The sequence below is a fragment of the Protopterus annectens genome, chromosome 3.part1, assembly GCF_019279795.1.
Source record: "Protopterus annectens isolate FY-2018-M chromosome 3.part1, PAN1.0, whole genome shotgun sequence".
NCBI classification, from domain to species: Eukaryota; Metazoa; Chordata; order Ceratodontiformes; family Protopteridae; genus Protopterus; species Protopterus annectens.
The window spans coordinates 1,001,151,609-1,001,176,036 of NC_056732.1; the positions used below are offsets into that span (position 1 = coordinate 1,001,151,609).

General features: G+C 40.1%; 1 protein-coding gene across 1 annotated transcript in view; it reads right to left on the reverse strand.

The window, feature by feature from the left end:
* PREX2 (phosphatidylinositol-3,4,5-trisphosphate dependent Rac exchange factor 2) overlaps positions 1–24,428 on the reverse strand; it is a 1,787,099-nt gene that overhangs the window by 1,234,011 nt on the left and 528,660 nt on the right. The window contains exons 12-13 of the mRNA XM_044066265.1: positions 15,072–15,163; positions 6,463–6,474 (exon numbers count right to left, since the gene is read on the reverse strand). Of these exons, the coding sequence (XP_043922200.1) occupies positions 6,463–6,474; positions 15,072–15,163 (104 nt within the window). The remainder of the gene's footprint in view (positions 1–6,462; positions 6,475–15,071; positions 15,164–24,428) is intronic.

Consider the following 24,428-nt stretch of genomic DNA (forward strand, 5'->3'; position numbering starts at 1 on the left):
AACACCACCCACACCTATACAACACACACCTACGTATGTGGAGGTCCTCCACATAAACATACCCAAACAAAGAAGACCTCATAGGGAAAAACACATGAGATCTCCACAGCCCTCCACACTACATACCATGCATGGTCCACACACCTGTGCCTCACAACCACTAAGGATTCACCAGAAAACTAACATATTAGTCATAAGAGACCCCATTGTGAGACACACAGATGTGCCTCTCACCAGGATGGATAAGGAGAAAATCATGGTTAGTTGTCTGTCAGTTGCCAGAATCCACCATAACACAAACGCACTCAAGTCTCTCAACAGCAGGTACTGTTATGACTCTGTCACAGTCCATGTTGGCAAGAATGACTTGAAACGTACCTCTCTGGACTATATGAAAAGAGGCATGATTCAGCTCGCTGATTATGTGTCCCAGGGAGGTATGTCCCTAACCTTAAGCAACATTCTGCTATCACCCAGAATGATACCCCAGTACAAACAGAAAATGACTGAATTTAACAATTGGCTTAGTTTCTTGTGTCATTCCAGGGGTCCAGTACCTGACAGCCTGGGAAGATATGACGGACAGACCACTATGCTTTTCCAGAGATGGCCTGCATCTATCTCACCTGGGTTTCAGGCTTCTGGCAAAGGCTCTTGCCTCCCCTATAGTGCCTTTTTTAGGAAAAGTGATGAGGTTTTTATTTATTTATTTTATTTATTTAGCATTTGTTAACTGGCAAAGTCCGACTTGGAATGAAGCCAATTTTCAGCGGAGGCCTGGGGAGAAACACTCCAGACGTATGTCTTTGGTAGGTTAAAACTACCAACATACAAATTTCAACAAAACACAAATTAAAGGTCATGCTGCTAAACGCTAGGAGTCTAAACATGAAACTCCACTCATTACAAGCATTCCTAACCCTGGAAAATGCTAACATCTGTACAGTCACAGAAACCTGGTTCAAAGCTGCGGAGAGCACTCCAGCCTTACCTGGTTACTCATCCTATCATACACTTAGACCCCAAACTGTAGGCACTAAAGCCAAAGGAGGCGGAGTTTCAATATACATTAAAGACATACACACCTCGAGGCTGGTCAAACAGTATGATGCACAGGAGACACTCCAGGAGTAGTTAACCTTGACAAGACCCCTAATTAAATCATAGCTGGCTACCGGCCCCCAAATCTGACTCAAGATGCCCAATATGCCTATTTGGAGCTGTTTGAATCTATCAATATTCAACCTTTTACCCTGATCCTGGGTGACTTTAACTTCCCAAACATAGACTGGAAGAACTACTCATGCCATAACACAAATGCCCAGAGATTCCTTGATTTTTGTCAATGCAAATGCCTTGGAACAGTAGTCGATACCCCCACTAGGGGTGCTAATATCTTGGACTTTGTATTAGCCAACATGAGTAACCATTGCAGCATCCCTATTGTATCATTCTCCTGGTAAGATCCGACCACAAAGTGGTCACTTTCGCAGTCACCATCTCCCCCAATCCCCTTCTAGCTAGGATCAGACATAGAAACTTCTCCAAAGCTGATTACAGCCTCCTGAGGGATGGTATGAACAGCTTCACAGCCCCTTGCCCATCTGTAGGAACTGGCACCAATATCCAAAACTACACCAAAGCACTATACAAGCATTTATATAGATGCATGGAATCAGGAATAGCCGACAGGACCACGTCATCCTCCACAAGGAAGAGTAAACCTGTCTGGTGGACATCTGCAATAAATAAACTCTATAACAAAAGGAAAAACTTGTTGCTCAAGATCAAAAAGGAGCAGGTGTCCAATTGGAAGCAATATCTCCTTAGCCTGAACAAGCAAATAAGAGTACTAGTGAAATCCTCCAAAGCAAACTTCGAGTCCAAATTGGCCACATCTACTAGAGACAATCATATCATATGTTTGCAACCTCAAAGGAAGTACTCAGATCTGTTCAGAAATGGTGGTCAAGGACACCACATACACAAATGCCGTAGATATAGCAAACCTGGTGGCTGACAGATTCAGTGAAAACTTTACCCCTCTGCCCCACTCATCAGTAAATCAGGACATCCCCAGTGCCTGCCCCCTTCCCCTTATATCTAGGGAACCGGTCATCACTGCTCTCTCAAAGGTAAAAAATACAGCCTCTATGGGACCCAATAACATTCCAGGCTGCATCCTATGTGAACTCAGGTAGGAACTTGCAGCACCATTAGGCACCCTATTCAACCAAAGTCTGAGTACTGGCTTCATCCCAGCTGAGTGGAGGACAGCCACTGTCATCCCTTTACATAAAGGTGGAGCGTCCACCGATCTGGAAAATTATAGATCCATCAGCCTAACTAACCTGATCTGCAAGGCCATGGAACGGATTATCATGGACCTCATTAACAAGGACATTGGCAACCTCCAAACACTTGATCCCACACAGTTTAGCTTCATTAAGGGGAGATCATGTCTGCTAAATTTGGTCGACTTCTTTGAGACAGTCACCAAAGCCATGGACGAGGGGAAGATCGGTGCATACTGCCTACCTTGACCTGGCCAAAGCTTTTGACAGTATTCCCCACTCGGGCATAATAGATAAACTCTCTCAACAAGGCATCAATGCATATGTTACTAGATGGATAGCAAACTGCCTCACTGATAGAACCCATGTAGTCACAACAGGGGAAGCCACCTCAAGCACTAGACCCGTTACAAGCAGCATACCCCAGGGTTTGGTCTTGGGGCCTCTGTTATTTGGAATATACTTTTCTGACGTGCAGGCCAAAACCAGTGGGTTATGGCTGACCAAGTTTGCAGATGACTGCAAGCTGAGTGCTGTCATCAATTCCCCTAATGATGTGAACATCCTCCAAGAGGGTCTCACTCAGACAAATAATTGGTGCCAGAAACATGGCCTCAAGCTGAATACCAAAAAATGCATCATCATCCCTTTTGGGGAGAATGACATCCCCAAAAAATTATCACATTAATAACAACATTCTAAGCACTCAGTCAGCCATGAGGGATATGGGCAACCAGGGTGATAGCAACCTGATGTTTGACCACCATGTTGTTTCTGTGGTACGGAAAGCATTCCACATGGCCCACCTCATAAGTAAGGGTATCACATCCAGGGACAAGAAGGTCATAACATCCCTGTATTCTTCCCTTATAAGGCTCATTACTGAGTACAACGTACCTTTCGGCATGTACCTCGCAAAGCACATGCAGCAGCTGGAGAGACCACAGAGGCTCCTCACCAGGAGAATCCAGGGCCTCAAACATCTACCATACACAGACAGGCTAAAAGCACTATCCCTCTACTCAGTTTCATACAGACTCCTCAGAGGTGACCTCTGTCTGGCTTACAAGGCAATCTTGGACCCCACCTTGAAGGGACTGCTGCATATCCACAAGTCAAGCTCCACTCGAGTAACCCGCATACACGGCCTCAACCTGGTCTGTGACATCAGCAAGACTTGTTGGCAGGACAGATTTGTGTCTCAGAGACTCCCTCATCTATGGAATAGACTCCCTCTCCACATCAAGCATCGTTTCCCCTTTTTAAGCAAAACCTGGATAACTGGATGGGAAACAGAAAATATACCCCTGGGATTCCACCCATGTCCCTGCTGGACAGGGGCATCGGGTGCTGATTTGTCTAAACATAGGCTAAACTCTTGGCTAGGCTAATAAGGGCTTCAGGGCCAATAGGCTAGTAACCTCCTATGATCCTATATATGAGTTTATAATGTTTTATCGAAGACACATTTCATCTAATACACATTTAATCTAAAACACACTTAGTCAAATTACATCACGTCTGAAATTGCATGCACAGCAAATTTTTTGTAGGAGGGAAGCCCCTTCTGCACTCTCCATGTTAGGGAAGGCTTTGTCCCCCACAGCCTCCTTAGTTAAATATTCTAACTCCACTGTCACACAACTGTGGAGGAAAACAGAATGCTCCTCTCATATTGAATCACTGCAGGCACACAAACAAAAGCTTCTAGAGACAGAAATACAATGTAACAGTGGGCATTAGCAATGCACAAATACTGTTTGATATCAATTTGCACTGTAATTTCTACGATCAAAGAAAAACTCTCCAGCAGTCAGTTTCTTTCTCATGACATCATCCAGCTAATATCCCTCTGGGCTGCCACCAATAAATGTGATGTCCCCCACTTAAAACCCAGGTCAGTAATTAAGCAGCCTCAATCCTTACCACTGACTCCAGTGTGGCAGTGTCATGCAAAAACACCAGAGCACATAGCACACACGAGTAAATTTCCACAATTTCCCTTAAGAGCACAACAGGAACACACTCTGTTTACCTGGGACTGGACTATACACCTCTGTCCACCCCAAATGTAATCCCTCTTCATACACTTCAGAGCAATGTGTTCCAGTTTAAGATCTCTGACTCACTCACACTCAAAATAAATTTAAATCTCACACACTCAAACACTGATGAGAAGCCTGACACAGATTTCCAGCTGTGTCTCCTCCCCAATACAAATGGTAAATCATGTTGGTACCAGAGAAAGACAGGTCTACACTCCCTTCAAAGGGTGATCAGTTATTAAAAATTAAACATCAAAATAGATGATAGCCATGACCAGAAGCAGCCAGGCATTCGGGGTGACTTGGGGCTGTCAGATAGGTATAAACACTCTCTAATCTCTAAAGAACACAATGATTGTCCAGCCACAATGTAAAGTAATGGAAAACATTTAATAAGTAAAATGATTACAAGAATGCAAATGAATAAATTTCAATAAACACCAGAATTCAGTCACCAGAAATATAATATCAGACTTTCCATAACGCAGACTAAGACTTGCTACAAACCTATAAACCCAAGAGCAAAACTGGTCAAAACCACTATAGCTACAACCCTATTTTTTGGAACAAACTGCCATAGGAAATTAGATCACTTAAACAATTTAAATCAGCCACCAAAGACTGCCTACAAAGTTGCTAGCAATGCCACTGTACTCACCCTCCATAAACTGTCTTCCTCTTCTATGCAACTTACTGTCTGCCCACTTTTTTTTACTGTTATATGTCAGCTCTCTTAGTTATCTTATCTAGGTAGTTGCCTGTCACTCAGTCTTATATATATTTCTGCTTATATACTACCTGTATGATCTTCACTAACCATAACTGTACTTACAACTTTTTATATTGTTTCTGCTCATATCTTAAGTTAAATGTCACATTAAACTCTGTAAATATTTTTTATGCTTTTTACTGTTCCGACATGAAAATGTAAATGTTTTGTTTATAATACTCTTTACATTTATATTCCACGGTGGTGCAGCGGTAGCATTGTTGCCTCACAGCAAGAGGTTCTCCCGTTCGATTTTTGGCTTGGGTTGGGAGTGCCTTCTGTGTGGAGTCTGCATGTCCTCCTCCCGGTCGAGTGGGCGTTCGAAAGACATGCGTTGAATGGGTGTACCTTTGTTGAAGGTTGGGCATCGGGCTGGCAACTCGACACCATAAAAACCAACTGCCAATCATTAGCGGACCAGAGTTCCACTGTGGCGACCCCTAACCGGGAAAAGACAAACAACAACTCGTTTCATTTATAATTATATTGCAAATTTGTGGAGCTTTTCTCTGCGGACTTCCACTGAAAAAGGGCTATCAGCTCAGCTGGACAAACCCGGTTAACAATATAAAATAAATAAATAAATAAAATAATAATAAAGTGTAGGATAGAAGTCCATCATCTCAAAAAAATTCTATCTAAATAGCTAAATTTTCCTAATCTAACTAAAGAATACTGTCCCTGATCTAATCTAAAACATAACAACAAGGGAAAGTCAGGATTGCAGTTTTGGTGAGCCCTTTTTCCTGGGTATGCATTACACAACACTGTAACTGACTGCAACTCATCACTAACTGCTCAGCCCTACTGCTCTACAACTGACCTATTTTAAAAAATAACAGCTGTTTGAAAAAGTTCTTTTTCCTGTCAATCAGCTGTTCAAATAATCACATAGCAAACAGGAACATTCTAAAGACATCACCTACTGTTCAGCTGATTCTCCACAAACAGTTTGTATTTTAGAATCTCCGTCACAAACACGTGCAATTAGAAATGTATCAAAGCACTGACAGATTCTTTAAACAGTTTGTATAAGCAGGAAGATACTCAACATTTTAAAAACCTACTTACATTTTCACAATTAGGCATGCTGGCACACAATACAAGCTAATCTGAGAACATACACAAATATCCTGCCAGACATGCTAACACAGATGACAGCGTTTTCATTTTCTTCACATTTCTCCTCCCTCTTATGACTCAAGCACACATTTCAAGTGACCCTTGAAAACCAACACTTGAGAAAAATGGGTGTACCTGGGAATATTAACCCACTCCTCTCTTGGACAATCCATCCACACTGGCATTATTAACCTCACTCTGATGTTGCACGGTCATATCATATGCTTGCAACCCTAGACTCCACCTCAGTAACTTGGTGTTTTTGCATACTGACCCTATTAAGCCATGTTAAAGGGTTATGATCTGTGAGTACAATGAATTTTCTCCCATAAAGATAGGGCTGCAACTTTTTCAATGTCCACACTATGGACAAACACTCTTTTTCCAGAGCTGCATAACACTCTTCTCTAGGTTGGAGTCTATGGCTCAGATAAACCACTGGATGCTCTTCTCCTTCTGTGGAACTTTGGCTACATTCAGCCCCTACCCCATAATTTGAAACATCGGCCTGTACAATAAATTCTTTATTGTAATCTGGGCTGACTAACACAAGGGTCCTCCCAAAATCTCCTTAAGTTTATGGAATGCCTGTTCACAATCCATGGTCCACACTCCCTTGTCCAGTTTATTCTTCCTAGTTAGGTCAGTAAGGGGTGCAGCTATGGCACTGTAATTAGGCGCACATTTCCTATAGTACCCCACTGTCCCTAGAAATGCTCTCACTTCTTTCATAGTAAGAGGAACTGGCCAAATTGAATAGCTTCCACCTTGACATGTTCTGGCCTAATTTTGCCACTTCCCACTCTGTGTCCCAAGTAAGTGACATCTGCCATACCCACTTGACATTTACTGAGTTTAATGGTTAATCTTGCCCTACTTAATCTATCCAAGACCTCCCTAAAATGTTGGACTGAAAATGCCCAAAACATAGTCTTCAATGTAGAGTTTAACGTCTCCACAAGACCATTAGTCTGGGGATGGTAGGGGTGGTCTTTAGATGTTTCACCCCACAGTGCTTACATGGACAAGTCAGCAGGTCTGATATGAAGCTGGCACCTCAGTCAGTCAGTATTTCCCTTGGAAAATCTAATCTTCTGAAAATTACTAGCAAAGCATTTGCCACCGTCTCTGTTTCAATAGATGACAAAGCCACCACCTCAGGATATCTGGTAGCGCAGTCTATTACCACTAAGATGTATTTCTTTCCAGTAGTACTTGGAGTACTCAGGGCTCCCACAATATCCATGGCCACTCTCTGAAATGGCTCTTCAATAACAGGCAAAGGCATTAATGAAGCCTTAGCCGTGTCCCCTGCTTTACCAACTTTTTGGCACTGTTCACAAGTCCTACAATATCCTACCACATCCCTCATCATCCTGGGCCAATAGAAATATTTCATAATACGTCTCTTAAAATGTCATATGCCCATATGACCTGAGAAAGGAATGTCACGTGCTATGGCTAAAAGGGGCAGACTGTAAGGGCTAGGCACTACCAACTCTCATATTACTTCACTTTCTAGCCCACCTCCAGGAGTCCACTCTCTATACAACAAACCTTGTTCCAGTCTCTATACAACAAACCTTGTTCCAGTATAGAGACTCCCCTCTTCCTTGAGCCTCAAGGGCCTCCTCAGCCATCTCCCTCAAGCTTTGTAACATTGGATCCATAAGTTCAGCCTGTCTCAACTCTACCTTTGTGATTTTCCCATATCTCATTCCACAGGAAACCTAGTCACTTCCAACAGCTGCACCTCATTGGCACTCTGGGTACCACCACTCACCTCCGCCCTCTCAGTCACTGACCATGGGAACATCAGCACCCACCAGCAGCTGTGGCTCACATTCAAACTTACTGCTACCAGATAGCACCTTCTCTGAAACAGCCACCATGCCAGTCCCAACTTCAGGTATGAGATCTTTCTGGGTCTCTAATAGACTACCAGACCTACACGCCTTTCTCCAAGCCTGACTGCATGTCACTGCATGTACATAAGGTACTGCATCATCAAAGTCATTCCCTATCAGGATGTCTGCAGGAATATTCTCAAACACACCTACTTGCTTCTACTTGCTTAATTCCTCTTCCACCATTCCAGTCAAGATGAACCCTAGCCAAAGGTATTTGGAACGGGGTCCCTCCCAACACTTGGACTGGAGTGGACTGTCCAAGCTAGTACTGCTCTTCTCTAACCACTGCAGGCCTCATAATGGTTATATCATAACTTGTGTCCCTCTTACCAGTTACTTGTTTACCATCTATTAAGATAGGATATACATTTTGGTGATAATTTGGCACCCCAGTTGTTTCTAAACAACTTACCACTGGCAGTTTGTCATCCACACTTACTGGCTCCCTCACCTTCTGTTTCTCACCTTACCTCGATGGACATGTGGCTGCTATGTGTCCCCTCTGGTTACACGTGAAACATCTAATCCCTAACCATGCACTTGGATTAGTAGTTTCCCATATTACTGGTGTACTCTGTTGGAGTGGTTTAGACTCCCCTCAGTGAGTTCTCTTATGTCCATCTGCAGCACTGGGTATCCCTTTCTTCTTCAGTGGTGCTCTGCTTGCCAAGTAGGGACCCCTTTTCTCCCCAACTCCTCTGCAGAGTTACACTCACAGTCTGCTAACCAGATTTTCAGGCAAAGTACTGCGGGCTTGTTCCCTCACTAAAAGGTCTGCCAGTCCTTCAAAAGTGGTGACCTGACACCCACTCACCCATCTGCTAAAGTAAGTACTTAAGTCAGCAACATAATTACATATACTTTCATCTGCCTTGCATCTATGTTCACAAAACTTTTTTTTCTGTATGCCTCCGGTGTAAGTTTGAAACAGTCAAGCAAGCAGCATTTCATTTTATCATAATTCAAACAATCTACATCATTTAACTTTGCTACAGCCTGAACAGCTTTACCATGGAGTAAGGGAGTCAGGAGCCAAACTCAGAGCTCACAGTCAGCGTCATATTGTCTACATACCCTCTCAAAAATATGAATAAAACTATCAAAGTCATCCCCATCCCTGTAGTGAGTAGAAAGCTAACTGACCTTTACAGCTTCTGGGGTCTGGTTATTCCCTTCCCCATTACCTCCATGACCCTCTCGAAGGGTAAGAAGCTCTACTTCATGCCAGCACTGCCTCTCATTCTCCTCATGCTGTCTCTCATTGTCCTTGGCTTCTAAACACCTCAGTTTCTCTGCTGATTCCAAGACATCAGGCCTCCAGTTCATATTGGCACTCTTTCTCCTCAGCTTCCATTTCATATCACGCTGCTTCTCCCTTTCCTCAGCCTCCAGAAGTTGGGTCCCCAGCTGCAGTTTCTCCTCAGTCTCCAGTTGGTTGGTTTGCAGACACAGTCTCTGTAGCTTCAGACGGATTGTCAGGTCCTCTGAAGAAAATGTGGACTGTCCCATCTTGGCAGGCTGCATATCACCAACACCAAACTGGATATCCCCCAAATGGCTGGTCTGAGCTGTGGCTGCAACCAAGGCTGAAATCATTGCTTCCTTGGTCATGTTAGCATGTGCCAGTCCTCTGGCTTCACACTCCTTAGCCAACTGGATCTTTGTCAGCTTGTTAAATCTTCTGCTGATAGCCTTGCCTGCTATCCCTGACTATCGAACTAAAAATAAATAAAACTGTGGTGGGTTGAAATTCTGAATGTTTACCTTGTGGCTGTCAAGAGTGCACACCTTAATGACAACTATTCAGAGGCTACTGGAATCCACTTAAACACCTCACTAAGCTGCCAACAATTAATGTGACATCCAGCTAATATCCCACTGGACTGCTACCAATAAATGTGACATCCCCACTTAAAAGCCAGGTCAGTAATTAAGCAGCCTCAATCCTTACCACTGACTCCAGTGTGGGGGACATCACATTATTGGTGGCAGTCTGGTTGGATATTAACCGGATGTCACAAGATGTCCAGTATTAATAAGTTAGCCTAGACTACCTGCCTCCCAGATATGAAGCCACAAATGCCCAAACATAAGAACAATTCCAAAAACAATTATTAAGTAATTTGCTTGGCAAAGAGTCGGGAGAAAAGGATGCACAAAACTGCTCTCAATAAGTAATGGAGAACCTTAGCCCATAAGAATATAACAACACATCTGAGAAGATTAGAATATGGAAAAAGAGAAGAATAATGCTGAAATATGAGTGAGTAGTTAGCATTATTGTGCAGATAATGATGAAGAATGCAATTATACTAATTAAGATGAAGAAGGCAGAAAAGTAATTTACAAAAACAAAAACATACAATTACTTTTAGGGTATGGAATTCCAGACTGCATGAATGATTTTCAGGAATGCCATTTGGAGATAGTTAAACAGAAGTTTGGTGTTTGCAATGTCAAAGTACTGTGGCTGAGAGACAAAAGGGAATAGGAGAAATTAGAATGCTGATATTTAAAAGCAACTGGTGGACAAAAGTTTTCAAAGGGGAGTTGATAGATTCTGGGAGCTCTTCTTGTTATGGTGAGTGTGTTGGTGGAAGGCAAAAGCATACAGCAGTGATGTAAAGACCAGCAAGTTTATCACAATGGTAGATCCTTTAGGAAAAATTCTGTACTGAACAAAAATTCTGAGAATTCTTAGATGTTCCACGGAAGAAAATGGGGAAACATGCTCCAGTTTAGGAAAAGGTGTGTTTCTGGCTGTGGAGAGTCATGTTTCTCAAATCAAACTCTGGTGATTTTCTACACTTGTTTTAATTTGTTGCAGTGAGGATGGCATGAAAGGTTTATTTAAGGGATCATTCTGAAGTGTTTTTTGCGATTCGAATCTGGATTTAAAGGAATTGGATGTGGAACTGTGTGTTGCACTTAGGTATTCTGCAGACAGGATTATGCTTAAATATGAAAAGGACCATGGGAAATCATTGGTGAAAAGAGACAGGGAAATCAGGCCAAGTATGGAACCTATCGGAAAAGCATAAGTTGGTGTAACTAGCTAGGAGGCAAAGACTCACCAAAGAGAAAGTTAAAGGAATAATCTGTTAGGAGATTTTGAAATAATTTGTTTCACTGTATAAGTTTAAATTACACATTTTTTTCTAGAAACAGAGGATGATTAACTTGGTTAAACACTGTAAATCTATAAAAGAACACATCTAAGGAGGGCTTTTTCTATGTTACTGCAGATTTTATCAGTGGTATGGAACAGTACAGCAGAAGCATTGGGAGTTCTTTAGAAAGTTGCGGTTAGAAATATAAGTGAGGTTGTGTTTATATTTTAAATTTTCTAAGATTTTTGCAAAGGGCGGCAGATTGGTTATTTACCCAAACTGTTTAGATTAGGAGAGTTATTCAGATTCCGGAACATGGAACCAGTAGTGAGAAACAGATAAAATTAATAAGATAAAGATTTAGAAATGTCAGGATCTGCCATTAATATGAATGTTTGATGCAAATCAAATTTTTGCTGAAACCTTTCTTCCTTCGCCATTCTCTTGCTCTAAACTCACCCTAAGACTTTGATTCCACTACTTTCATCTACCTTATTCTTTGTTACTTCTACTTATCCCCTATCATGTCTTAAAAACTTGCTACTTGTAAGCCTTATTTTATATTGTTATATTTATACCTCCTAATGCATGCCTTGTTAAGGCTCATCCCATAAACATTTTTGGACTACTCTAATGTCAATTTGATATTTATAGAGTTCCTCAGAATGCTTTTTCATATTCCACTAATATTTTTGTTACTATTTTTCTACTCACTTTGTTTTGGTTATTTTTTAAACTATGTCTTCTTCTTCTTCTTCTTCTTTCGGCTTTTCCCGGTCAGGGGTCGCCACAGCGGAGCATATGTCCGCTCATGATTGGCAGTGGAGTTTTACAGTGTTGAGCTGCCAGCCCGGCACCTAGCCTTCCACAGAAGGCGCACACATGCACACACTCACACCTAGGGCCAATTTAGAGTGTCCAATCCACCTACTGCATGTCTTTGGGATGTGGGAGGAAACCGGAGCACCCGGAGGAAACCCACGCGACCACAGGGAGGACATGCAGACTCCGCACAGAAGGCACCCCAGCCGAGAATCGAACCGGAGAACCTCTTGCTGTGAGTCGGCAATGCTAACCGCTGCACCACCTTGGCTGCCCCATTTTTTAAACTATGTAATAATTGCAAATCTTGTTGAATTGTTTTTATTGTAAAACTCTGCATGGAACTTTTTTCCCCGGGCTTCCATTGAAAATTGGCTCATTTTAGCCCAATGGACTTTTCCGGTAAACAAACTGCAAATAAATAAAAATTCACTGTGTTTGGTCATAACTTTCAGTCTTAGCATATGTTTGCTCTTGTACAAATAGAACAGAAGGAAAATTAGATAGATTCTCTAAATGGCTGGAATAAAAATGAGAATCATGTGGAAAGTGAGGGAGGTGTGATGACAGTTTGGGTGGAGTTGAGATGAAAAACTAAATCAATAGGACTACCGAATGTAGTAGAACAGTAGAGTCAGTGAGCAATGAAAGGGATTTTAAGGATTCAGTCCAGTCTAAAATGTTGTATTTAGACTTAGCCTTTACATTGTTAGATTTATTTTTATTAAGAAATAACAGCAAAATAACAAGTTACAAAGAGAACAATATGTTACAAAGAAACAACTAAAATAATTTAAATGCATACAGTCAACAAAGATCATACACTTTATAACTGAAGCTGAAAATGTAGCCAACATGAAGTAAGCAAACAATATAATTATAATAGTAAAAATGTCCAATAAAAAGAACATAACCAACAATTTACAGAGAAAAACAAGCTCACCTGAACATATAAAATTATTTCTGATAGTGATTTTATGGTTATTTTAAAAGTATGGAATACAACAGCTTTTGCTGTTAGAAAACATACACTTTTATTTGTTTGAGAAAGTTAAGATGATTTTAATACACAGTCTGAGAACTTTACATACAGAAATATTGTGTAGGGAGGCCTTCTGTGATGTTATGCAGTATTTTACCACAGGAGAATTTGTACTGTGAGGTCTAATTTTTTTAAAAAAACTGTTTGCCATGATGTTAGGTCTTAGATAATTATAATTAACATTTCCCGTTTGTGATTAAACAGCTCCATATAGCAGATAAAGGAGGAAAGACTAAAATATGGACCTTTTCAGACATATTATTCCCATATGTATTGCAGTCTGGGGATATTTAGGATCACACCATGTTTCTTACAAGGTGTAAGCTATGCATTGTATAGCATTATAAATAATTTTATAGGGGACAAATCTTGGGGCATTGAAGGAAATAGAACATCACATATAGATCTGTGCATTCACAGTGTGTGGAACAAAAATAGAGGCTGGAACATAGAATATTTAAATACATTTGTAAGAATTAGGAACTGATTTTGGTGGGAGAAAAGACGTCTGTAATTTGAGACTCTCTGAAAATTTAGTAAGGTTAAACGTATGATTATCCAGACATACTTTCAAAGTAGTACACATACTGATTTTAGGAACATAACTTTTGAGCAGGTTATAGTACTTGCATATTTCTGAAACAGAATTTGTAGATAAGTAAGCCAGCTTTAACAAAATAACTAATAACTGGAAAATTTGACAAATCGATTACTCTGCCTCACAGAAGAATTCTAGGGTTAACAGCAGTGGGATGGGCAAAGAAAACAACTTCATAACAATTTGTTTCCATTAGTCAACTTTGGAAGCAACTAATAAGATTAATCAGGAACAAACTTAAAGTATAAAAAGAATGTTATTCAATGACAGCATGGAGAGTGAGTTAATCTGTGCCAGGAATAGAGGTAGTGGAATCATATTTTCATCCATGCTGGAGCCCACGATTGCTTATGGTTAATAGAGGAAAAATGTTGAAAAAGTTTACAGGACTTAGATTATAAATATACCACTCCAAATTTAGCAAGTTTACATGTCCTTGCAGATCAAACAGCATTTTAATTATAATTATGTATAATTTAAAAGGAAACTTGTGGCATGCTTGGCACAAAAATTATATAAATAGATGCTAAGGAAACATTTATTTTATAATAGAAATGTCAGAAAATAGAGAAAACCTTCCACCTGTCAAAATCTTTTTGGATCTAGGTCTATGTTGTCAAGATGTTAGGTTGATTATATCCAGTATTTTCTCAGTAAATGTACATTTAAGAGTCATGTCAGTCTTTAAATAAGTTTAAGGGCTTTAAAACAAAATCATCACAAGTCTATTCATGAAAAGATTTCCATACTGCGTCACATAAAATGTCTATTAACTAGATTATTGTTTTAAATAGTGAGGCTATTGCATATGATTCACTGTTGCCTCCTTCTTTCCATGACCTAATATGACTACCAAATGCAATTCAGGATTTGAGTGGATGCCACAAAAATTGTCACAAACGTTTTATTTAATTTTTTTAGTATTGTTTTCAGTCAGTGTCAGGCACTAATGATGCAGTTTTGTGTGATTATAATTGTTGAGATGGCATTTTTTAATTCATTTTATTTGGAAAAAATGTACTTAATGGCACAGTGGTGGAGAAACACTGAGGAAGAGGGTTTAGATACAATAATTCTCCATTTTGTTCCTTGTGCATAATGCAAGTGTGGTGTAACATGCATAAACAAGGATAAAAAGATTCATACAAATCAGCCATGTTTAACAGCTCTCCAAGACTTACATCACATTAGCTGTTCAGTGCATGAAGGTGTTTACATCATTCACTAGATATTGCCCACCTACAATGTGCAAAAGTGCACATATTGTGCAATACTCAATACTTACAGTAGTATAACCTTGAATTTAAATCTAACATCTCAAAGTTAAGCATTTACAATAGAGTGAGTACCTTAGCAAACATCTTGTGATTCATTCCTTGGATGATAGGTCCCATCATCATATCGGAATCTGTACAGCAGCTGTTCTGCCTTAAACTGGTGCTTGTCCAGCACTAAAACAAGAACATAATATGTTACCGCACGGCATTTATCTCATGTTGTAAACAATTGTAAATAAAGAGTGTGAACATACAATACCTAGTTTATAGATGCAGAATATGTACAATGCACCCCATTAAAGTGTTTCAGAATAAACAGATAAAGATTATTTGTGCACTTTTGCAAAGAATCTCCAGTGCAAATAAGTATAACACTCACTGAAGCATATAATTTATCACTGAGCACACCTGAACTTGAAGTCAAGTTAATATTAATGCAGTTATGAAAAATGAGACAAGCACCAAAGTGTAAGTTGAAGGATATAAAACATGCAGCAGAACAACAGCAGTAAACAAAGACAACAGCTAAGCTGTTTTTGGTTACTACTTTTGTTCTGCTGCAGGTTTTAAAAGCTGTTTTTGGCTACTGGTTTTGTTCTACTGCACAATTTAAATGCTTGTTTTTTGGGTTTTAAGTTGAAGGATGACATTTGTGATCCTTGGCATAACAAAAGTAAACACTCAAACCTGGGAAATGTATACTATGCCTGATGTTGCCATATGTCACAGAACCCCCCCCCTTTCTCTGAGTTACAGCAATCTCACAGCTGGTGTACATCACATACATACATGCGCACAACTCTCTCTCTCTCTCTCTCTATATATATATATATATATATATATATATATATATATATAAAATATATCTAGGTTCACTACTGAAATCTTGAAACTGCATTTGTTGACTGGTCTCAATATCTACTCGAAATGCAGAAAACCGCAAAATCGAACAACCAGTAAACTCGAAACAGAATATATCGACACCCATAGTTCAATGTATTTGACATAGTAGGAGGTGACGTCAGTCACCCATACTATGTACTGCAAATTATCGTGACACTCTACAGTCAACGGCATGTGAATTTTACTATTTTGCAGGGGGGCAAGCCCCCCCTGCACCTCCAGCACCTCCTGAAAATTATATATACCAACTCCAAGATAATAATACAGTGAGGAAATGGGTTAATTCCCTGTTCCTCACTGAACTGAAATCTCCACTCAAAAGTTCGAACTCAAATACTCAAACTACACTACAACTTTGATGTTGTGTATTCGATGTACTTGGGGTCACAAAACTGCCTACTGGAAAACTACACTTCAACAATCTCACTCTCAACTGCCTCCCATTCACTAATGTGATAGTAAAACTATATATATATATATATATATATATATATATATATATATATATATATATATATATATATACATATATATATCTGGGTCTAGGACACATGCTCAATTAGCATATGTCCGAATCACAAAACATCTAACACACATACACGAAAGTGCTTAACACCGAAAAGCGCTTCCGTATGTGTAGTTCAAAAAAAAAATCTACGTTTCTGCAAGGGGACTTCGCCCCCTGCACCCCCCACACACCCCCCTACTTTATTATTCTCACTCTGAGATCACACTACAGTGGGGAAAAGCGAATTTTCCCTTACCCGCACTGTAGTCCAATCTACGAAACAGGCACACATACACGGAAGAGCTTGTCGATGTTAAGCGCTTTCGTGTATGTGTGTTCGATGTTTTGTGATTCGGACATATGCTAGTCGAGCATGTGTTCAGATCCCATAGATATATATATTATATTCCCTTGGTAGGAGTGTAGGAAAACTGCTTTACTTATTTTATAAGTTTTTATAGGAAGCTTGCAAATTTGAAGATTTTCTGCATCACACTGTATTTGTGAAGCATGGTACTTACAATCAGACTTCTAATAGGGAATCCAAAGTGCTCCTGTTTAAAATCCAAGTACCATTCCAAGTACCATAATGGTAACCCTTAGAATATTTGGACTGCATATCAGAATGTGACAAATGTACACTAAATCTTAGGTTGTACTACCTCAGAGAGTATTACCTTTACTCTGAGATACAAGATCTCTGAGTTAGTATATTAGATATATATGTAGCAACGTGGGAGATACAACTCTCGCTGGGGGGGGGGTGGCTGCAGAGCATAAAACACTTCCACAAAGATATTTTAATCAAACACAGCAGCTGGGGTGGTGAGTAAGCATTTCACTACGAAAAACAAAAAAAAAAATGTGATGTGTAAGGGGAGGCTGGAAACCCTCCCACAAAACCCCTTCAGTAACATTAAGGTGAGTTTTCAGATTCACTGTTTTCCTCTGGCAACTGCAATTTATCTTTTCATAGTTAAGAGACTTCCAATTATGGGTCTCGCTTTTCTGGCAAGTCAAACATACCTTAATTAATAAACTCCATTAAGAAGCTGTACTCAGGAGAAGTTATGTAATGATGGCTTGAGACTCCAGTTACAATAAATATTTGTATGGTGCTAAACAACTTTATGCATTTAGGAATATGATGACACCTAAGGCAGATGTGCACTGTGCCTTTTATGTGCCTGGAGGCTCTTCCAAAAAATGAACAGCATTTATAGCATTTGTAATTTTATTTCTAGCTAGAACACTTTATCTCAAGATTATGAATGTGTACATGCACTTGTCTACATTTTGGTAACCACAGAGACCTACTAAAACTACAGTCATTTTCAAACAGGTGACTTTGGGTAATATGTGCAACAACTAAAATAAATTTGCTCAAGACACTAGGAGAGCCCCCTTGCTCTTTGTGCCAATGGATCTCTTGACTTCTCATTAAACTACCAAACTGCAGTACACTGCCATAGTTTATGTTGATGGACAATGAGTTCTTTTGCCAAGGTGTCACTGATTACAGATTTTCAGTGCAGCAACAGATGAAATCTGAATGACAAATGTGACAAGCCTGTGCTGCCAGCAAATAAATACATGATGGGGACTATGGGAAAAACTTCCTCTGAAGTCTGAAAATGCATAAACCAGTCAAGAAAAAAATGTGAACATCAAATCTGCTACTTAAAAAGTTGCTTACTGCTTGATATATGTCTGGATATGATTTGTATCTTGAAAAATATACAGTTTTTTAAGACAAGTGAAGACATGAAATATGTCTAGTGGGTACAATGTTACATATATCTAGTCTACAGTGAATATACCAACTTCTGAATTCAGTTTTGATACTTCTGTGTCTGTTGATCAGAGAAGCCCTGATTAAAGTTAGCATAAATAATGCAGATGCTGGCAGTGGTGATAAATCACCTAAGTCTGCAGCACAGAGTCTGAGACACATACTGTACTACAAAATCAATTCCCTGCATTTCAGTGCCACTGATACCTCTGGGGAATTCTTGAGATCCAGGAGATTCAACTTGGTCACTCTTTCAAATGGGCATCTGTTGGGTGTCATGATATGAAAACCAGGCACTTTGCTTATTGACACTTACTAATAAACCAGTTTATCTTAAAGGGCTAAAACTATATAAGGTGCTAATGAGAACGAGTCTACATCCAGTGCTGCTTTTGATTACCTCCATTTCTGGTTGCGAATTATGTGTCTATGAGCAAGTAATTTAACCAGACTGTGCTCTGGGATCACACCCGAAATGAGCACTTGTGACTTGTAGGCTTCTCCGTTAACACATAAATAAATCACGTGTCTGGGCACCAACGAGGTAGACCTTCCTTTCTGAGCTTTATCAAAACAAGTACTATTTTAAGCCATGGCCCAGTACAGCTAACAAAGTGCTATCTGAGATTAAAAAGAAAAGCTAAAAGATGGCAACGATCTTCAGAAGGGCTTCAGAACACAGGCGGGGCTGGTGCAGATTATTGCTGCAGGTATGTCAGCTACCTGGTGCTGACTGTTTGCACATGATTTGGAGGGGTCTATATTACATTGACGAACGCTTAAATCTTCGAATCTCTAAAGGTCGACCTTTAGAGATCGAACATTTAAGTGTTCGAAAATGTAATAAAATAAACAAAACAAAAAAAAGGTAAACTGAAAGGTTATAGCAGGGGGGCAAGCCCCCCTGCACCCCCCCACCCCCTACTTAAATATACCAACTCCGAGATTACACTTCAGTGCACGGCAGAGCGGAAACGGGAAATTTCCCATTCCCTACACTATAGCGTGATCTTGGAGTTGGTATATTTAAGTAGTGGGGTGTGGGGGATGCAGGTCGGGCTTGCCCCCCTGCTTACACCCTTTAGTTTGTTTTACTTTTATTTTTTTTTTTTAATTTTTAAAGATATTCAAACACTTAAATGTTCGATCTCTAACGGTCGACCTTTAGAGTTTCGAACATTTAAGCGATCGTTTATCTAATATAGACCTGATTTGGAGTTGTAACTCTGCTTGATTTACTGACTGACCACGCTGGGTGGTCTAAGAGGAAGTGCATCAGAGAAAATGTATATTATGTTTTGAAAGCTGTGGAAAATCTGTGAAAATATTAAAATATCATACTGTTTATTTCTAAATCCTGGGTTTGGAGTTGGAATAATGGTTAAAGTGTTTGCCTCACCGACATAGTTCGAGTCTCACCTCTGAAGGAAATTTGCTAGGCTTAAAATTACCTGAAAGGGAAGCTAGCCTAGTATTTACATATATGAATATCAGAACAGTGTTTCTCAAATTCCTACTACAGCTATTTAACCACTAAAAAGTACTTTAGATGATCCAATATTAGGCATACTTAAACACAGTCTTAAATATGTTATGGGGTCAAGAAAGTAGTGAATATCAAAGAATTTATTTAAGTTTGGTACATCTGGCACTGCTTACAAACAATCTGTATAAACTAAACTGTGTGATGGATTATTTTGTGCATAATTTTGGGCTAGCTGCTAAACATATGTGCTTTTATTGTGTTTATGCATATGTTTTAATAAAGTTTTTTTTGTAGTTGAAGTGAAATGGCGATTCCAGTCACAAGGTTTTAATGAATATCATTTGAGTGACTCAAAATCTGAAGTACTGAGATTTCCATAACTTCTTTGCCTAAGTATAGCAGTCAGTGGTAACCTCTCTACCTCAAAGCTACACGATATGGGGTGTAATCGTGACCCCAATTACTGTCATTATGTAGCATGCATGTTCTTCTTGCATCTGCTTGAGCTTTCTTGGGGCCCTTTGGCTTTTCTCACACTTCCAACAGATGCTGGTTGACGAGCTGTGCTTGTTCATCTATATTTTTACATTTACTCTTGCCCTTGAGGCTGAAAAGGGTCCATGGACCAACCCAATTTACCTGGCAAAAAGACAATAAATAAATAAGGGAGCATGTCAAATCACAGAAAGTAGTTTCGGTGAGCATAAAATGTTCAAACACCGTTCACTGAAACTACTTTCACTGACAGTTAAGTTTGCTTCTTTTCCACTTTTGTGTGAAATCAGACCTGGTATATGTAATTATGTGGGCGTGTCCCACATGAGGGGGGTGCAGGTAGGCATGCTCTCCTCCAAAAAACACTTCTTGCAATGTTCGCTGGAGGCAGTTTAGTAAACAGTTTTTATTTTTTAATTTTTTTTTTATTTTTGTTCACCAAAACAGCCTTTGGTGAGTCTATGTGAACCCAGTAAATAAGCAGGGTTTGCAGAATTTGTCTGCTAGGTAGGAAAGGATGTGTGGTGGCTGTGGGACAGGAACAATTCTGGCAAAGTTAAAACTTTTTTGAAGAACAGTATTACTGATTAGTTGCTGTGACCATCACTAATATACAATACATTTTCTCTGTAATTTATCACTGAAGTACTTTGTTAATAGAAAAGTATAGGCTTCCCAAAAAACAGACAAAAATAAAGGATTTCTGTTGACAACAGTGATCGGGTGATAGACATTCCTAAAAAAGAATACTTTCAATATACTCAGACTCTTTCAATGAGTATCAGGGCACAATCTTCTGTGCTGTATCAGATACTTGCTTCCTACATATAGAGATTCCTTTAAAGAGTGTTAGGCTGGGTGTTGTGAATATTATATGCAGAGCACACTCCTCCACATTCAATATGCTATGGGTCCCACTCATTTTCTGTGTTACACTAACATTAAGAAATGACTCCAGTGGCATAGCAAACACTTTCACTGTAAGGCTTATGGACAGGATCATCCAGTGAGGTAAGGACTTGGACAGTGTTGTATAAATAGCACACGTAGCTTGCGCTGTGCCGTCATGCTGTTGCATAAGCAGTACAGGTTTATCCTTTACTGTCCCTCCTCATGTAACAGAAATATAATGCTTTAGTCCATGTGTGTAGTTAAGAATATGTTTGTTGTCTGGGGCCATCACTCACCACCTGCCTCTTACAGTGGTGCAGTGTTTCTTGTCTGAGTTATGGCCTACTTAGTAGTTGCAGTGTTCATTCTCCAAGGTCTGACCCCAACTCCAACTGTAACTATACATTGCTCATTAGCACACCTCTTCTGCCAAAGTAAAGTACACTTTTAGCTGTCTTTGGCACCTGATTCATCCTTTACAATGAGCATACAAAGTCATTGTAGTTGAAGGGCACTAACGTCCAGCACCACCTCATCAGAATAAAACAATGATTGCTTACTGTCAAGAGTCACCTCTATCCCTTAGATTATCCTAATAGTAACAGTGCTCATCCAAGTTAGTTTCCATTTCTGCCTCTCATAGCCTCAGTTTTTCTCATATATAATGTGAAGAAGTAGCATCTCAAAAGTTTTTGAATGAGGTGTGTCTTCATCGGCAATTCATCTCAGTTTTTTAGGTCAATATGGGGTGTATGTGCCCAGAAGGGGAAGGGTAACAAGAGGCAGTTAGAGAAAGCCATTGGGGTGTATGTCCCAATGGGCTCACAACTGCCTTGCTATGGTACAATACAGAAAACAAGAAGGGCAGTACATATGGAAAAGGGTCAGGAAACAGTGACTGGGGCACAGACTGCCACATGCCATAATATTATGGTATGCAGCTGCCTACAGCAATACATGTCTCCCCCTCCCCTCAATACAGGCATACAACAGCATGACGGAATGCCCCTGCAGAATTATCTTGTGTCTTGCTCCTTTTTATGAAGCAGTATAGTGTAAATCTTTTATGCTTTACTTCACCATACTACTGTAACCAGGATGGGCATTCTCTGAAGTGCACACTCACATTGTGCAGACAGTAGTATAGTGCAGTAATGTGTAATGGGCTTATGACCTATCTGCTACGTGACCATAATGTTTATGAATCTTAACATCTATATTTCTTACCTGTCGTGCTATACTGGCATCATTATCCTGTGTTGTGTCTTAAGTGTTTTTTCCATTACGACAGCTTTTAAGGCAATAAAAAAACAGGATTATTTATTTACTTAAGTGTGTGTTAATAACCATGCTAGTACTACTAGGCAGTTACAATCTGCAGTGGTGATCCACTCGAAAAGCACAGTTAGTCATCTCAAGTCAACCCAAAAAGCAACTGATTAGATAATGCTATACAAGAAATAAAGGCACAGTCATAATCTAGACTGTTGACGTGGAGTTGTACATTACTGCATATTTTGTGGTTCAGCAGGCTATTTAGTCAAAATCAATTTAATTAGTCCCAGCTTGTAACAGTGTAGTAAGTTATATTTAGTGATATCACATTAGGCATACCTAAAAAATGGTTCTCCAATCTAGTGATCCTTCTTATTCTCCAAAAGAGGACAGCCAGATCCCTAATGCCCTCATGCTCCATTGTGAGACACAGGGATGTTCCTCTCACCAGGCTGGAAAGTGAGAAGGTTATGGTCAGATGCCTGCCAGGTGCCAGGATCTGTCAAGTCACTCAATCACAAGTATCGGTATGACTCCATCAGTCCATGTTGGGGTGAATGCCATGAGATATACCTCACCGGACTATATGAACAGCGACATGACTGAGCTCTTAGATTATGTGTCACAGGCAGGTATAAGCCTAGGCTCAAGTAGCATTATACCTTCTCATGCCACAATACAAATACAAAATGACTGACTTTAATAATTGGCTTAGCTTCTGGTGTCAATCCACGGGGATCCAATATTTGTCAGCCTGGGAAGACATGGTTGACAGGCCAGGCTGCTTTGCCAGAGAAGGTCTGCACCTAACTCCTCTAGGCTTTTGGATACTGGCAAAGGCATTAGCCACCCCTATTATGCCTTTTTTTAGGCAGTGTTAAAATAACAAACCTCCCAACATAACAATATCCTCTCTAGATAAACTCAAGGTACTATTGCTTAATATTAGGAGTCTAAACAAGAAACTGCAGTCCTTGGAAGCACTCCTCACTTTAAAAGATGCTGACATCTGTGCAGTCACAGAGACATGGTTCAAAGGCACAGAAAGCACCCTGGCCATGCAAGGCTACAATGCCTTCCATACATTCAGATCACAAACTGAGCATAAAAGAACCATCTTCATTAAGGATAAGTAAACCTCGAGACTGATCAAACAGTACGACTCTCTTGAGTTACTCCTTGTCCAACTAACTATAGGCAAAGCACCCTACCACATCATAGCTAGCTATAGGTCCCACACCATGAAACAGGAAAAGCATACCTCATACCTGGACTTACTGGAGTTACTTGCTATACAGCCCAACACCTTACTCATGAGAGATTTTAATTATCCTACCATCGACTGGGAAATGTACACGACCACAAACACGATGGGTCAGAAGTTCCTGCACTTTGTTGAAGAAAATGGGCCTCAATCACCTATCAAAATTTAATAAAAAATAAAACAACAGTAACAATTAACGATCAAAGCTTTCAGGATCCCTCCTTTCATCAGACCAATAATTTAGCACAATGCTCCCTTTTGCATGGACCTCACCAGACAACTGCAACAACTGGAGAGACCACAGAGGTTTCTCACACAGAAATTACAAGGTACACAAAACGAGTCTTACGTGGAAAGACTGAAAGCCCTGTCACTGTATTCTGTCGCCTAAAGGCTGCTAAGGGGTGACCTGTGCCTGGCTCACTGGGTAGTCTCTGACTAGCCCCTGATGGAAACGCTACACATTCACAAATCAAACTGCAGGAGGGTCACTTGCTCCAGGGGTCTTGCCCCAAGCCTCTGATTTCCCTGCTGCTTGACAGGAATACAGTGATAATGAGATAATGACATGCTTATCCCAAAGCAGCAGGTACTTATATATCAGCCAGCGAGCACACAGGCTTTCTTGTTACACAGGAACTGACTTAATTGCTTTTGTTTTCCAGTTTGACCTCTGCCATAGTGGTTTTCTACTTTCTAAATATCTGATGCTCAACCACGGCTACTTCACTCCCATGCATATGTGGCTTTGCACATGTTACAGACAGTAAAGGAGCACCAGGCTTATATTTTACTGACCAAGCCCATACTTCAGAGAGACTGCTG